At 37.2% G+C, this 18,686-nt stretch overlaps 1 protein-coding gene across 3 annotated transcripts in view; it reads right to left on the bottom strand.

Annotated features, from left to right (window-relative positions):
* Positions 1–443: 443 nt before the first annotated feature.
* The window catches only part of LOC121376783 (nicotinate phosphoribosyltransferase-like), a 31,639-nt gene continuing 13,396 nt past the window's right edge, over positions 444–18,686 (bottom strand). Inside the window, exons 10-15 of one of the 3 annotated variants that reach the window (XM_041504556.1) lie at positions 18,261–18,363; positions 15,739–15,756; positions 7,202–7,287; positions 4,423–4,494; positions 2,498–2,605; positions 444–1,798 (exon numbers count right to left, since the gene is read on the bottom strand). In XM_041504556.1, the coding sequence (XP_041360490.1) occupies positions 1,721–1,798; positions 2,498–2,605; positions 4,423–4,494; positions 7,202–7,287; positions 15,739–15,756; positions 18,261–18,363 (465 nt within the window). In that variant the 3' untranslated portion in view covers positions 444–1,720. Of the gene's footprint in view, positions 1,799–2,497; positions 2,606–4,422; positions 4,495–7,201; positions 7,288–13,127; positions 13,154–15,738; positions 15,757–18,260; positions 18,364–18,686 lie in introns of those variants that run through there. The other 2 variants (XM_041504557.1, XR_005958528.1) reach the window with 2 other exon arrangements.

The following is an 18,686-nucleotide window of genomic DNA, read 5'->3' as shown; positions in this document are numbered from 1 at the left end:
ACGCATGTCATTAGACTTATTTCCTGTGCCAGAAACTTGAAAGGGAAAAGTAAACAATGCATGCTGTACCTGTGGCGATGTAGAAATAGCAAGTTACTGCAGTTTGCAGACCTAGTTCAAGTGGATTATTATTATATACTGATTGCGTTGTTGACATTATTCTATGACAAACGTCACAATCAAATTTATTAAACAAAATTTCAGCCGAGAGTAAAAGAAAAAGAAAAAACAAACATGATCAAGTGATAAGGAGGGGGGGTGTGGGGGTGGAAACCACCTTGCGGGCTAGTGGTTTTGCATTTCTCACTAGCCCGAACTTAAAAAGCACTAGCCACAGGCGTCGGGCTAGCGGATTTGTCGAACTCTGCTAGAGCACGTTGATTTATTCATCATCAGCTATTGGATGTCAAACATGTGGTAATTTGGACAGATAGACTTAGAGAGGAAACCTGCTACATTTTTTCATTAGTAGTAAGGGATCTTTTATATGCACCATCCCACAGACAGGATAGCACATACCACAGCCTTTGATATACCAGTCGTGGTGCACTCGCTGGAATCACACTTATGAACACATGCAGTTAAAATAATTCACAAATACAGCGAAACCTCTCAAGACCGGACCCTCTGTAAACCAGAATACCCTCTAAACTGGACGTTTTATTAGAGTCCCTCTTTAAGAACCAGTACATAATTGAACATCTCTAAACCGGACATTTTTATTGGCCCCAAGGGTGTCCGGTTTTTAGGGGTTTCACTGTAGTCGAATCTAAAAGAGCGTTTTTTCCGACAGATAGTGAACTTAAAATACGGAAATTACCAGTACACAGGTCGGGTGCATAGCAATACTATTATTTACCAACTGAATCATAACATATATATTGTACATGTATGCATATCATTAATACTGCACATCCCTAACAGCAGGGCTCGAAAACAACTGCCTGCAGTTTTTAGACCTAGCAGGTGACATAGAAATTCACCTGCTGAAAGCACAAAACATTTTGGAAGAGACGGATGTTATTTCATCTGGTATTAAACTCAAGATTCTGTTGCATTTTAATTCCATAATGCTCTTAAATACAACACAAAGGTCCTAATTTTGCACACACTATCCCAAACTCTTGTCACATCTTGTGCCATTTTAATGCATGAATGAATGTTTAATGACACCCCAGCATGAAAAATACATCGGCTATTGGGTGTTAAACTATGGTAAATGTGCCGTTTTGTTTCCAGCTGACTATATTGTTTTCTTAGCTGAACATATCTCTTTTGATCTTGTATTTAAAGAAAAAAGAATATCAGGCCATATTTTACTTGCTATTTTCGAGCCCTGTAACTGTGTATCCTTGAAGCAGTATTTTCCCTTAACTGGAAACACATCTACTTATTGTTTGTGAAGCAGTCTTTAGCAGTCACAACAAATGGCCATATATAGACACACACAATTTGTGCTCCAAGCAGGGTTTAGGGAAAACCAGTCTATAAATATGGGTTTGCTATTTATTTTCCATCTGCTCAAAGCAGGGTTTATGGAAATCAGTCTATAAATATAGGTTTTTCCATTTATTTTCCATCTGGCAGTCATGGCCATAATAGACACACATGTTTTTTGAATGAAGGAATATATATGGGAAACTGTAAACATTGGTTTGTGTTGATTATTTGTACAGCAGTATTCATCAGGATGTGATATATACCCGTATGTCACGTTGATTTATGAAAGTTCTCCAATGGGGGCGCTTTCCAGCCACAGCTCGTGTATAAATGTGTAGAGATTACTACTCACAGAAACCTGAAACAAACAAAAATATATATGTGGAGCGAAAAATAGCCCAATGTGCCCACCAACGGTGATTGATAAACAAAGAGAGAGAGAAAGAAAGAAAGAAAGAAATGTTTTATTTAACGATGCACTCAACACATTTTATTTATGGTTATATGGCGTCAGACATATGGCTAAGGACCACACAGATTTTGAGAGGAAACCCACTGTCGCCACAACATGGGCTATTCTTTCCGATTAACAGCAAGGATCTTCTATTTGTGCTTCCCACAGGCAGGATAGCACAAACCATGGCCTTTGTTGAACCAGTTATGGATCACTGGTCGGTGCAAGTGGTTTACACCTACCCATTGAGTCTTGCGGAGCACTCACTCAGGGTTTGGAGTCGGTATCTGGATTAAAAATCCCATGCCTCGATTGGGATCTGAACTCAGTACCTACCAGCCTGTAGACCGATGGCCTAACCATGACGCCACTGAGGCCGGTAAGACAGAGAGAGCCAGAGAGAGATGGAGAGAGGGAGACAAAGATAAAGAGACAGAGAGAGCAAGAGGGAGAGGGAGAGGGAGAGGGAGAGAGAGAGAGAGAGAGAGAGAGAGAGAGAGAGAGAGAGAGAGAGAGAGAGAGGGAGGGTGGGAGAGAGAGAGAGAGAGAGAGAGAGAGAGTGAGAGAGAGACACATAAGGTGTAGATTTAAAGACAAAAATACCTTATACGGTGTAGGATTTAGCGTTCTCTTGTGGTCTTGTCTGATGGTTTTCAGCGACTCCATTGCTTTCATTCTCATCTCTGATAGACTTGGTAATGGCTGCACCAGCTGAAATGAAATAAAACATTCCATGAATTTGTTTTATATATTTCATTCATATTTATTGGATGGAATGGCTGTGGCGAACAGATCTCACCACCCTGTAGCAACAAATCACAAGTCTAAAACTTGCCCATCAACATAGGATCTACAAAGGGTGCTCTCTCACATGGGTGTGTATGAAACAGAGACCACTAAACGAGTGGATGTTCGATTCAATTTATTTTACAAGTTGTTTCAAAACATATCTAACAAGAAAAAGTGAGTTGGATATATACACTTCACATACACTGTTTTCACTTCCTATTTATTGCTCAAGTTTATTTTGCGCAAGAATATATACCACAAGACCACACAGCAGTTGAGTCGTATGTCCTTTTGCCAAAAAAACTTGTGCAATATATAGTAAGTGGAAGCAACATATGTGAAGTTCTGTATTTATTACACACCTTCTTTTATGTTTTACAAAAATGGTTTTTAATTTAAAGTCACAACACTTTGTTAAATCTATTATCAAAACTCTTTTCATGGATTTACTTAACGTTAAGAATCATACTCTGCGGCAGCCTTGTGTAATGTTTCAAACACGATGTGATGCAATTGTAAATCAGACATGTCAGTGAATAAAAGGCACTAACTGCAGTAAAATTAAAAAGGGAATTCCCTATTTAAAAGTTCCAGTCCAGATCACACATATGTGCGATATAAAATAAACTGATCATGCGGTTTCAAAATCTCTTTATCACTATAGTTCTCACTACACAGATGCCATCTGCCATTGAAACCCATGTTAAAGTGCCCAAATTCAAATGAAGACTGCCAATAGAACAGGTTCTCATTGGCATAACAACATTACCACTGCGAACATTTATTTTCAATCCAAAATTGACAACATTTCAGTCTCAGTTTTTTCCTATATGACCAGTCCGAGCAGGTGGTTCATTAACCGATTCACTCCGGCTGTCTCTTGTGCTATACACTCATGTCCCAAAAGGTCAATGCACAATATTACAAAATAACATGGGCAAAATACAGCCAGAAGGATTACCATCAAACATACATATTGTTTTAATTCTTCACCATTTCCTAGAAGTGAATATTGAACCATAACTTGTGTCACAATCAGGAACTATAGTGGACCGTGATGAATGAACTCTCACCTGGAAGTGATTTGTGTAGTGAGACCATAGTAAGATTGAATAGGTATGTAATAAAAGTTTTTAAACAAATTATAAGACAAATTGTATCAAATGGACATGAAGGTAATATTCTATTCCTTATATATCCTATCTTTTCCAACTGTAACGTATTTACAGCAATTACAGTTACTGAATGATGTGTCACAGAGGTTAACTTGTATGTTACATTGCTTTAGAAAGAAAGAAAGAAAAATGTTTTATTTAACGATGCACTCAACACATTTTATTTACGGTTATATAGCGTCAGACATATGGTTAAGGACCACACAGATATTGATAGAGGAAACCCTGTCACCACTTCATGGGCTACTCTTTTTAATTAGCAGCAAGGGATCTTTTATACACACCATCCCACAGACAGGATAGTACATACCACGACCGTTGATATACCAGTCATGGTGCACTGGTTGGAACGAGAAATAGCCCAATGGGCCCACCAATGTGGATCGATCCCAGACCAATCGCGCATAGAGCAAGTGCTTTACCACTAGGCTACGTCCCATTCCGTCATCGACTATTGGTAATTCTGACATGTAGTCTTCAGAGGAAACCCGCTAACATGCATTTTTCCATAGACAGGACAGCATATACCATAGAAATGAAAGTATGAAATTACTGAGAGAATACCTTCCCATGATCCCAAAACACTTTGTGCAGTTTCTCAACTTTAGCCGGCATCACATACGCTCTCTTGGATTCCTGGAAGTATTTTAGTTTATATACATATACTAGTAGAGATAGTTAAATAAAGTTTGTTTTGTTTAACGACACCACTAGAGCACATTGATTTGTTAATCATCGGCTACTGGATGTCAAACATATGATCATTTTGACAAAATGTAGCGGGTTTCCTCTCTATGACTGTGTCAAAATGAACATATGTTTGACATCCAGTAGCCGATGATTCATAAATCAATGTGCTCTAGTGGTGTCATTAAACAAAACAAACATTACTTAAAGGGACATTCCTGAGTTTGCTGCATTGTAAGATGTTTCCCATTAATAAAATATTTCTACGATTAAACTTACATATTAAATATATTTTTTAGTTCAGAATATCAGTGTTTGTATATTCAATGTGTTTCTGGTCGTCTTAAATATTTGTCGAGAAGCCCAACTGGACTTTGTCTTCAAATAATTTCATACGTACGAAAAAAATATATTTTAGGAAATAAAATGAAATTTAACCGTGTACAAATATTAGAATGATCAGAAACACGTTTAATATACAGCCACTAATATGTTATGTAAAAAAAAAAAAATATATATAATTACAATCATCTTAAAAATTGCAGCAATCTCTGGAATGTCCCTTTAATTGTTATTGAAAAATACACACACATAAAGAAATCAGTACAAGGACAGTGATGTGAATGTTGAAAACATATTGGTCTGTGACCGGATTTTACAGTACGAACAATGGCAATTGTAAATTTAATGAAGGAAGGAACTGTTTTATTTAACGACGCACTCAAACACATTTTACTTATGATTATATGACGTCAGACATATCGTTAAGGACCACACAGATGTTGAGAGAGGAAACCCACCGTCGCCACTTCATGAGCTACTCTTTTCGATTAGTAGCAAGGGATCTTTTATATGCACCATCCCACAGACAGGATAGAACATACCACGGCCTTTGATATACCAGTTGTAGTGCACTGGCTGGAGCGAGAAATAGCCCAATGGGCCCACCGATGGGGATCGACCGCGCATCAAGCGAAGGCTTTACCACTGGGCTACGTCCCGCCCCTGCGGTTATATGGCATCAGACATATGGTTAGAGACCACACAGATATTGAGAGAGGAAACCCGCTGTCACCACTTCATCGGCTACTCTTTTCGAAAAACAGCAAGGTATCTTTTATATGCACTATCCCATAGACAAGATAGCACATACCATGGCATTTGATATGGTTCACTGGCTGGAACGAGAAATCGCTCAATGGACAGGGATCGATTCCAAACTGACCACGCATTAAGCAAGTGCTTTACCACTAGGCTACATCCCGCCCATAACCCAAGGTTACCCAAGGTTATGGTAATGTGTTCATGGGTTACCACACATTATGTGTTCAAGGTGTATACTACCAAATCAAATCCCATAGACGACAATAGTAACATATGTGGCTAAAACTCCTACCTGCAACGTATCAACCGACATAAACGCCACGGATATAAATACTACCACCCCTTACACTTAAAATGAATCAGAAAAAAATGGGGGTCAAGCTGCTCGTTTCTGAGATAACGGGTAGCGTCTATGACTACCCTAGTTTCGCACAAAATTCGAGTACTATTTTTCACAGGTACCCCATACATGTTTCAAGCACAAGGCTACTTGACACATTGGTACCCAGATGAAACTATTATTTTTTACAACCAACACACTCACATTTATAACCAATCACAGGACTTGTGGTGTTCACTTCTCTATCAAAAGTTCGGTGCACCTCGCACTTTGACCCAGCCGGAAGTTATTTGGTTTAGTACTACCTATATGGGTTACCACACATTATGTGTTCATGGGTTACCACACATTAGGCTTATTTCGATGCCAGAAAAAGAATAATCAAACACAGGATAAACTAATCAAGAAGAATTAATATTATTTGAATCTCAATGAGCAAACGACATTCTTCACTGTTGGTTAATATAAGTTGTAGAAGCATCACGAGGGGTATATGGCTCTTTATATACCCTCTGTGTGTTCTTTTACTCCGAGCCGAAGGCGAGGGGGTAAAAGAGCACACAGAGGGTACATAAAAAGCCATATACCCCGAGAGATGTTTCTACAACGAATTTATCTTGCCGACATGTTAAACCATATAGTCAAATAATCAAAATAACGCCAGACAATAATTGTTAACAATTTATTAACAGAGCCGTACCACGCGGACACGAACGAAACCACTTGCCAGTGACGAAAAATAGTTCCATCGATAACCGAGTTTTTAGCTTTTAAAAGTATTGAAATAGTGTATTTTATAGTAAAAATAAAATTAATTATGTATACTTGATTGATTATCAATGTTATTTATAATCTACTTATTGCTTTAGCATTAACTGGGGTGGCTGGAAACTGCTGGAAATTACAGACGGGGTATAAGATAATTTGGTTCCGCCCACAGGGGTATAAGGGATTTGTCCAACGGCAAACAACCAATGAGATTAAAGAATTTTACATGAAGGCGAGATAATATTATTTATCTATTGACCAATAAGTTTGGGGGGGGGGGGGGGGGGGGGGGGAGCAAATTACACATACAAAAAAAAAATTAAATTCTTATTTCCAAAAACACCTTTCCTCTTCTTTTATATATGAAGCAAAACTGAAATAACCGGGAAAAACCCAACAAACAATGCTTTAAATAAAAGACTACTATACAGGATTACCACCTACCTGAAATGGATGCCGACAAAGTGTTCGTTCGTTAACATGCGGAGGTTGTTCCTCAGGTTTCTTTATTAAATCAACTAACGCATTACCTGCAACAAGAGTAAAGCACTGGTATAGGAAAGTTTGTATTGATTTAACAGGGCTTCTAGATTATGTCAGCCCCACTCCCATAGCTAGTCATATTCAATGTTGGGCTAGTAAATGACTACTATTGCCATGCCCAATGGCTAGTGAAAAAAAAGCAGTCAAATGTTCAAATGGGGTGGGAATTGGTGAACTGTAAAAAAGAGGAAATCTAGAGGGGTCCCGGAAATTCTTGAAATCCTAGGTTAAAATCTGTGCCATCTGACACATTTTGGAGGAAAGGACGATTAAAATGCGAGAAAACGCAATGTTCCATGGGAGGAAAACAGCTGATCCGAGGAGAATTCTCACCCATGAATGTTGCAGTTAAGTCTATTTTGTAATCATGAATATCTCGTCCCCACCCCAACCCCCAATGTTAGTGTTTTTAAGCTCTATCTCCCTCTTTAAGTGACACATCGGATTATTACTATTATTTAGTAAAATTGTATTAACTTAAAGTAGGGCTAGTGAATTTTTAATTGTGACTAGTAAACTTTTAAAAATCACTGATCCATGGCTAGTGGATTTTATAAAAAATTTATAAGCCCTGCTGATTTATTAAACATCGGCTACTGGATGTCAATCATTTGATCATTCTGACAGTCTTAGAAAAGAAATTTGTGAAATTTTTCATTAGTAACAAGGGATCTTTTATATGCACCATCCCACAGACAGAATAGCACATACCACAGTCTTTGATATATCAGTTGTGGTGCACTGGCTGGAACGAGAAATAGCTCAATGACAAGGATCAATCCCAGACTGACCGCGCATCAAGAATATTCCGAGAATATTGCTAATTAAAGCAATAGATGTCCCCTATCAGGACCATCATTTTGCAAGGGCCATAACTCACCATAAAAGTCAAACTTGATCTGTAACAGTATATGATAAAGCAAAAAAAACATTTCAGCTCAATATCTTGAGGTATGGCGACAAAAAGTCCGGAAAACAAAATTAATTATTATATCTCCTAAGTTCAAGAACCATAATTCTGTCAAAAAGAGGTAAATAGTCATGAAGGAAGGAAATGTTTTATTTAATGACGCACTCAACACATTTTATTTAAGGTTATATGGTGTTGGACATATGGTTAAGGACCACACAGATAATGAGAGAGGAAACCCGCTGTCGTCACTTCATGGCCTACTCTTTTTCGATTTGCAGCAAGGGATCTTTTATATGCACCATCCCAGACAGTACAGCACATACCACAGCCTTTGATATACTAGTCGTGGTGCACTGGCTGGAACGAGAAAATAAGCAGCCATGAAAGAAAAACATGATCCATAATAATACATGTATTGTATTTATCATGTATGATAAAGCTACACAAAATGTATATGCAAAATTTCAGCTCAGGCATTGTGAAAAAACCCCAAAGAGTCTGAAAAACTATATGTGGGACAGACTGACAGACAGACAGAAGGATGGAAATGAAACCTATATCCCCCTCCAGTTGGACCGGTAGTGGACGAATAATCCAGGTTAGGGTGTTATCAGGATCTGCCCGTATGGCCATTGCTGGATGTATCTGACAGGGCAAGGTCAATGTGATATTACTTAAGAATGCATCCATCCATCCCCACCCACCAAACTCATTGATAAAAAAAAACCCACTGATACTGATCCAGTCAGTTACCTATCACCCACAATGCATCCACCAAACCATCTACATCCATCCATCCATCCACTCACACTTCCATCCATCCATCCACCCACCCATCCCTCCGTTAATAAATCCATCAAGCCATCCATACAACAATCCACTAAACTCATTCATAAAAAATAACTGATACTGATCCAGCCAGTCAGCCATCACCCACATGAACCCCCACATCTACACTTCCATCTTTCCATTAGTGCATCCATTCGCCCATCTTTCTGTCTGTCTATTGATCCATCCATTCATCCACCCACACTTCCTACCATCCATCCACTCACACTGCCATCTATCTGTCTGTCCGATCGTCTGTCAAATTCATCCATCCATCCACACACATACATCCACCCACTGATATTTTCATCCATCCATCCACATCCAAAATCCCCCCACTCACCCATCCTTTCAAATATCCATCCACTAACCCATCCATCCACCACTCTAAATAATAATTAAGTAAATAATTATTTAACCAATTTATACAATTACTGTTCTTTGGTTTTGTTTTTAAAATTGTTTGTCTTTAACATGTTACAGAATGTGTAAATAATGGTATGATTATTTTCAGATACAGTATAAGCCCTTTGTAATATATAATGATGAATATCATAATAATTAATTCTTCTCTAAGAATAACGAAATTAGATGTCATTGAGTAATATATATAAACATTAGTAAATTATTATTATTATTATTATTATTATTTAGATAGCATGAGGGGTATGCAAAAAGATTATTCTGTAAAAGCAATGTTACATGAATGAATGAATGAAAGAATAGAATTTATGGATGGATGGATAAGTGGATGGACGAATGAAGGATGGATGGATGGACAGACAAACAGATGGATGGACAGACAAACACAAATAATGGCTATTAGGTGTGAAATAAAAGTAAATAAATTCAATTTGATAATTCTTATCTCCACAAGTCAATTAAAGGGGTTTTTTTCTTTACATTTGATGATGGATGGATGGATGGATGGATGGAGGAAAATACCAAGATCAGATATGCCAACCCTAGTTGGAGTGTCATAGGAATCCAGGCCTTCAAAAATAGGAATTCCCCCCCCCAATTGGAATTTCGAACAAGACAATCGTAAGTTAGTTTTTGACATGGATTAAATAATAGTTACGGTTGTTTGTTATTGCCTAACAGTTGTGACGTCAAAGCCTACAGTGAAGCACTGATTATGATGTCAAAACGTATCTGATATGAAGGGTGGAAAATAGCAAAAGAAGAATGATGGTGGATTAATGTTCATCTGCTAGGAAGGGAGGAAAATACCAAAGAAGAATGATGGTGGATTAATGTTCATCTGCTAGGAAGGGAGGAAAATAGCAAAAGAAGAATGATGGTGGATTAATGTTCATCTGCTAGGAAGGGTGGAAAATAGCAAAAGAAGAATGATGGTGGATTAATGTTCATCTGATAGGAAGGGAGGAAAATACCAAAGAAGAATGATGGTGGATTAATGTTCATCTGCTAGGAAGGGTGGAAAATAGCAAAAGAAGAATGATGGTGGATTAATGTTCATCTGCAAGGAAGGGAGGAAAATACCAAAGAAGAATGACGGTGGATTAATGTTCATCTGCTAGGAAGGGTGGAAAATAGCAAAAGAAGAATGATGGTGGATTAATGTTAATCTGCTAGGAAGGGAGGAAAATAGCAAAGAAGAATGATGGTGGATTAATGTTCATCTGCTAGGATGGGAGGAAAATACAAAAGAAGAATGATGGTGGATTAATGTTCATCTGCTAGGAAGGGTGGAAAATAGCAAAAGAAGAATGATGGTGGATTAATGTTCATCTGCTAGGAAGGGTGGAAAATAGCAAACGAAGAATGATGGTGGATTAATGTTCATCTGCTAGGAAGGGAGGAAAATACCAAAGAAGAATGATGGTGGATTAATGTTCATCTGCTAGGAAGGGAGGAAAATACCAAAGAAGAATGATGAGGGATTAATGTTTATCTCCTATGAAGGATGGAAAATATTAAGAGAAAATGTTTATATATAGGTTTGATTGCGTGTTTTAGAAAGCACAAGGGGATAAATAAAAGTTATTGTAATTAAATAAAACACATCACTTTCTACTGCAAAATAGCCTACAAAAGCCAGCATGGGGATAATATACAGTGTTTTGTTTGGGGCAGAAAGACGGAAAGTAAACTAAACCAGCAGATGAATTAGTTTACTATAATATGCAGCATCGCAATCAACACACCAAAACAAAATCCCCCCACCCCACCCTAAGAAATCGGATTTCAAAAACATATTGAGTCTAATTTACAAAGCCACTTTTTGACTTACACAAGTTTATCTATATGTATGTTCACTGCTTAAACACCTGTGTTTTAAAAAACAACAACCCAGGCTTCGTAAATTTGGCCCATTGTGTTCTTGGGTTAAAATATTAAATGCCCCCCCCCACCCCAATCCCACTCTCTCTTACACTAGCTAAATGATATTAACCTTGATAGCTAAATGATTTTAACCACGTTAGCCATGATAACAAAGGCATTTAAAAATGATTACAAATGACAGAAGAAATAAACTACTAAAATATTCAACAATCTAAAATACCTTTACTTCAAGTTGTAGAGACATCTTATCGTTTCATTTCAACATCTGTTACCATTTTGTCTATTCAAGTATGTGCTGTTTATCAGTTATATTGTATGGTATAAATAATTTTATTATCCACATAGTTCAAGATATTCAGGGTAATATAATCAGTATGACCGACGTGTGTCATAATGATTTCACGTGCACAGCGAATGACGTAATTTTGTGAAGCGACGTCATAACTCAATGTGGCTTCCTCAGTGTAAACGCTTATCAAAAATGACGTCGTTTCTTTTTAATTACGTTTCAAACGTTTTGACATGGTCCTAAAAATAATATTTTGGATAATGTGGATAATAAAGAAATTATTACACTCGAGTGTGAATCATACTGATTTTACGAAACTCGTGTCGGGTTTCATATATTACCCTTGCTCTCGCTCGGGTAATACCAATAATCCTGACACTCATTTCATAAAATCAGTACGACACACAAGCTCGTATAATAATCTCTATGAATGTGTTGTTTATCAGAACTTTCTATTGTAATGTAATGTATAAATAAATGTATGTGTTGTTTATCAGAACTTTCTATTGTAATGTAATGTAATGTAATGTAATGTAATGTAATGTAATGTAATGTAATGTAATGTATTGTATTGTATTGTATTGCATTGTATTGTATTGTATAAATAAATAAATGTGTGTGTTGTTTATCAGTTATATTGTATTTTATTGCTATAAATAAATGAATAAATAAATACGACATGAGTGACCATTAAATACCATTTATCTTACAATGAATTGTTTTTAAAACAGAATTTTAATGTATTATATTTTTTACATATATTTAAAAATAAATTCAAGTCTTTTCCCACTAAAACATATTTACAGCCCTAACACTTGTACTCAACTTATATGCCACAGAGGAATCAATTTAAAGTTAACTTATAAAACACTTGTACTCAACTTATATGCCACAGAGGAATCAATTTAAAGTTAACTTATAATACATCATAAAGTAATCCATTTTGACTTTGCTTTTTTTCTCCTCATTGGATGGTATAGCAATAGCAACCTGGGCACCATTTCATGAAGCAATCTTAGCGCTAAAATCACCTTAATGCATAAAGTAGTTATCAACTTAAGATGATCATAGCATTAAGATCGCTTTGTGGAATGCGGCCCTAGTCACGATCACCAAGAAGCAGACACTTGTATGTCTTTAAATTATTATCACACATATGTGTGTTAATATTATGTGTTATCAAAAAAAAACGGATCATGTTCTTACCAACAGGTGTGTAAGAAACATTAGTAATGAAGCTTTCTAAGCTTATGCGTGTTAAATGGGCTGAATTTACGAAGCCTGTTTTATTTATTAAACACAGCAGTTTAAGCATCGTAAATGTATGTAGTTACACGCGTGTAAGACATAAACAGGCTTTGTAAATTCAGCCGACCCTATATATTTAAGCGAACCAAGCCAGTGTCGTCCTTATATTAATCAGCTGTGACAGACATCTAGGAAAACTGCCACAAGACTTAGACCAACATGAACATCATGTCGCTCACCCAACTGCCAACTTGTAAACTCGACACTAAAAGTAAAGTTTGTTTTATTTAATGACGCAACTAGAGCACATTGATTTTTTATCTTATCATCGGCTATTGGACGTCAAACATATGGTCATTCTGACACTGTTTTGTAGAGGAAACCCGCTGTTGCCACATAGGCTACTCTTTTACGACAGGCAGCAAGGGATCTTTTATTTGCGCTTCCCACAAGCAGGATAGCACAAACCGTGGCCTTTGTTGAACCAGTTATGGATCACTGGTCAGTGCAAGTGGTTTACACCTACCCATTGAGCCTTGCGGAGCACTCACTCAGGGTTTGGAGTCGGTATCTGGATTAAAAATCCCATGCCTCGACTGGGATCCAAACCCAGTACCTACCAGCCTGTAGACAGATGACCTAACCACTACGTCACCGAGGCCGGTACAACCATATTTGAATCCACATCCTTAAATCATTTCTGTAACGGGGAGGGAGAGAGTCATAAGCATAAATATTAGGTGAATCTCTGGCAAGAGGAAGGAAGGAAATATTTTATTTAACGACGCACACTAAACATATTTTATTTCACGGTTATATGGCGTCAGACATATGGTTAAGGACCACACTGATATTGAGAGAGGAAACCCACTGACGCCACTTCATGGGCTACTCTTTTCGATTAGCAGCAAGGGATCTTTTATATGCACCATCCCACAGACAGGATAGTACATACCACAGCCTTTGTAGTTGTAGACCACTGGCTGGAACGAGAAATAGCCCAATGGGTCAACTGACGGGGATCGATCCTAGATCGATTGCGCATCAGGCGAGTGCTACGTCTCGCTCCCTCTGGCAAGAGATAATCCTAAACATAATAATCTTATTGATAACAAACATAACATAAATGTTCTTGTCAAAGACATGGGGTAGGTATACATACAAAATATATCTTATACTACTACTAGTATTTAGTATATAAATATCAACAAAATACCTCGTAGATAAGAGAACTATAACATAAATATGTGCACAGAATCAGATCAATTCCTATATCAATATTATGATGTAATAAAATTAAAAAGGAGATTTGCAGGGTTTAGCTCAGTCGGTTGAGTGCTTGCATCACAGGATTGAACTACCTTAGTGGATCCATTCAGTTGACTGGGTTTGTTCTTGTTCCAACCAGTGCACCACACCTGGTCAAAGGCCATGGTACACAATGTATGTGCTTTCCTGTCTGTGGGAAAGTGCATATAAAAGATCCCTTGCTGCATTAGAAAAAATGTAGTGGGTTTCCTCTGTTGACTACGAGTCAGAAGTACCAAATGTTTGACATCCAATAGCCGATGGCTATTAAATCAATGTGCTCTAGTGGTGTTGTTAAACAAAACAAACTTTAATTTTAAATAAAACAGAAATGGAAAACACTGTTTGTTTAATGACACCTCAGCACATTTTAAACTACGGCTTTTTTGTGTCTAACATATGGTTATTTTGACACTTGGTTGAGAGTGAGAGAGGAAAGGAAAGGAATGTTTGTTTAATGACACCTCAGCACATTTTAAACTATGGCTATTTGGTGTCTAACATATGGTTATTTTGACACTTGATCAAGAGTGAGAGAAGAAAGGAATGTCTGTTTAACGACATCTTAGCACATTTTAAACTACAGCTATGTGGTGTCTAACATTTGGTTATTTCAACACTTGGTCAAGAGTGAGAGAGGAAAGGAAAAGAATGTTCGTTTAATGACATCTCAGCACATTTTAAACTATGGCCTTTTTCATATATAGGAAAGTTTATATACCATGGCCATTGATGCATCAGTTAAGGGGTTACTGGTTGTAATGGGAAAATACTCCCATACAAGTCCCCTGAGGGGGCTATTGATCCTGCTACCCATCATACCTCAGGTGAGAGATTTACCACTGAGCTAGCACCCAAACCCAGTTAAGAAAGAAAGAAATGTTCAACTGAGAATACTGCCGAAGCAAGACCTTTCCACTATTGAGCACAACAAATTTTCATATCTCCTACGTTTAAGGGCCATAACTCTATCAAAAATTGGTATATCGCCATGAAATTCAAACTTGATCTGTAACAGTACATGATAAAGCTTTATAGAAAATTTCAGTTCGATTGTTGAGGCATTCCAAACACAAATGTTCGTATCTCCTACGTTTAAGGGCCATAACTCAAATGGGTAAATCACCATGAAATTCAAACTTGATCTGTAACAGTACATGATAAAACTTTATAGAAAATTTCAGTTCAATTCTTGAGGCATTCTAAAAACCAATGTTTGTATCTCGTATGTTTAAGGGCCATAACTCTGTCACAAATGGGTAAATCACCACGAAATTCAAACTTGATAAAGCTAAATATATAATTTCAGTTCAATATCCTGAGGCATTATGATATAATATAACTGAGTCAATTGAGTTAATAATATTCATGCAAATAAAACCAAATAAAAATCTATCATTATTTAGATCAAAGTCTTAAACTATGACACCTAATGTGCAACACTTCTGACTAACATAATATTTAAACAAAAAGAGCCAATTTTAAAAGGAATAGATACAAAACATGAACAGCGACAAATGGTGCATCGGTAGCTAGATTTACCTGTTGAGCTGTCTGGGCCTGTGAAAAACAGTGAAGAAAGAAAAAAAAATTGCATGTAACAACACACATATATATCATAAAGAAAACCAAACCCTACCAGGCCTGGTGCTTATAAATCTTTTTAGAGTCTAGACTCGTGACTCTAATAGAGTCTGAAACAGTAATGTCATGACAACCCTATACAAATTGTATGTGTGTGACGTCATTAGAGATTGAGTCTGGACTCTAAAAGTTTTATAAGCATGGGCCACGGCCTGGTGCTTATAAAACTTTTAGAGTCTAGACTCGAGACTCTGATTGAGTCTGAGACGCTAATGTCATGACAACCCTATACAAACTGTATGTGTGTGACGCATTTGAGATCGAGTCTGGACTCTTAAAAGTTTTATAAGCATGCGTACAGGGCCACATTTTATGAAGCGATCTCAGCACGAAGATCACCTTAAGTGCATAAGATAGTTATACACTTCTGGTGATCTTAACATTAAGATCGCTTCATACAAAGGGGCCATGGACTAATAATAGGTCTTATATTCCATTCAGCTGTTCCGTAAACATAGAGAATAACTAGTTAATGACGTCGGATATCTGCTTTATCCTGTGAATGGGAAATTTCTCATTCGGCCTGAACAGGATAAAGCAGATATCCGACGTCATTAACTAGTTATTATCTTTATCCTGCAGACCATAACATTAAGGGGAAAAGCTATTATTTCTGATATTTCAGCTATATTGTACGATGACCTAGAGGTCAAATGATAAATTTTGTAATGTAGCTATGCGTGTGACTTCAAAAGTCATAATCTGCTAGTATACATTTATGACTTTGCTTTAATCGGTCGTCATAATTTTTCAATACAAACAGTGATTGCAGGATAAAAATTCATTAATAACATTTGTTTGGGACTTTAGGATTATAACTGTGTTCGTCTTTTGCATAATAAAAAAAAGAAAGAAGTTAAACGAGGCAATAGATTACAGATTTAAGCATAAATTAATAACCTGGATTAATTAAGCCAAAGCCGATATCATGATTATATTAAAATTTCAGTTCTTGTGTTAGAGTTATGCAGTGTTGGAATTGCGTTGCAAGTTTATTACGATTTAAAGTAAATGGCTAAGTGAAGTGCAAGTACCTTCAGGTAGGCCCGTAGAGACAATTTCTGGAGAGGCGGGGATGGGGTGGAGTTTGGGATGGCTCAATCTCTAATGGAGGGGGCATAAGCCATATTTGTAAGCTTATTTATATATACATGTAGTCAATATATTTTCGTTCTCAAGTAATGGGCAAAGTTCCTATGGGCCAGGACCCAATTTCATAAAACATCGTAAGTTTACATCTGCGACTAACAGTTATACCTGGCATACGTTTACAAGTGTTCGGCATCTACCTCACGAAGAAAATTACATCATTACAGAAGATGGTGCATTTTAAGGATGAATGGAAATGAAATATGTGTATTTTTAAAAATATTTGTGGTACTATAACTGTAGTAATAAGAACTGTGTTTTAATCGTAGATTTATGTTTACGTGCAAAATTAAGCTTACGATGTTTTGTGAAACTGGGCCTTATCATGCAACTACCATGACTATAATGGGAGCTGTGATTAGAACGGGAAATAACCCAATGTGTACAGTGATGGTTGGGTCAATCCCATAAACCCATCACGCCTTTAAAAGAGTTTAAACGAGCACTCTAACAACTGGGTTTGGAATAGATCCCCGTCGGTGGGCCCACTGGGCTATTTCTTGCTCCAACCAGTGCACCACAACTGGTACATCAAAGGCTGTGGTATGTGCTATCCTGTCTATGGGATGGTGCATATAAAAGATCCCCTGTAGCTGAGATTCGTAAGTTGCTTGGGATAGGCCCCCAATTTATTATTATACGTTTTAAAGTGTTTGTTTTATTTAACGACATCACCAAAGCACACTGATATATTAAAATCATTGGCTACTGGATGTCAAACATCTGGTAATTTTGATATAATAACATTATAATCTTAGAGAGGAACTCTGCTACCATTTTCCATTAGCAGCACGGGATCTTTTATAATACATGTTTCCATAAACAGCACAGCACATACCACAGCCTTCGATATAGCAGTTGTAGAGCACTGGTTGGAGATGGAAAATCAATTTATTTAAAGAAAACGGGTCTCACCCTGCCCATAGTCAAACTAGCTAACTGCCGGATTTTATGCAGTGGCTACATTTAGTATCTGGTTAATAAAATTTTATTTAATTTAGACATTTTGTAATATTTAAAAAAACTCTACATATCTGAAAATTGGCTCAAACGAAATTATTTCCAGTATCAGCCTTGGAAATAGGTTGCTAGGGTGGGATCCAGCACCTCCCCTTGAATCTGCTAACTGATGTGTGTCAGAAATTGATAAAGAACTATGAATATTTTGTGAAACGTGACCAGTTTGCAAAACATACCAAGCAAAACACTAAGGCAAGAATTTGAAACAAATTGAATGATATCTCCCAATAGTGGGATTCTTCTCCATTTACCTTTGTTTCCGTAAAGCCGATATGCAATCTTCTTCCCAGGCAGAGTTACCTTCTCAACATCTTCGCTGAGCTTTATTCTCGGCTTTCCATCAATATCAACTAGCTAATAAAGGTAAATAAAGAGAACGAAAGAAATTTTTTATTTAACGATGCACTCAACACATTTTATTTACGGATATATGGCATCAGACATATGGTTATGGATCACAAACACATTGAGAGAGGAAACCTGCAGTCGCCACTTCATGGCCTACTCTTTTCGATTAGCAGCAAGGGATCTTTTATATGCAGCATCCCACAGGCAGGGTAGTACATACCACAGCCTTTGATATACCAGTCGTGGTGCACTGGCTGGAACGAGAAATAGCCAAATGGGGCCACCGAGGGGGATCGATCCTAAACCGACCGCGCATCAAGCGAGCGCTT

The sequence above is a fragment of the Gigantopelta aegis genome, chromosome 7, assembly GCF_016097555.1.
Source record: "Gigantopelta aegis isolate Gae_Host chromosome 7, Gae_host_genome, whole genome shotgun sequence".
NCBI classification, from domain to species: Eukaryota; Metazoa; Mollusca; class Gastropoda; order Neomphalida; family Peltospiridae; genus Gigantopelta; species Gigantopelta aegis.
This window is presented reverse-complemented; position numbering and strand designations above follow the sequence as displayed.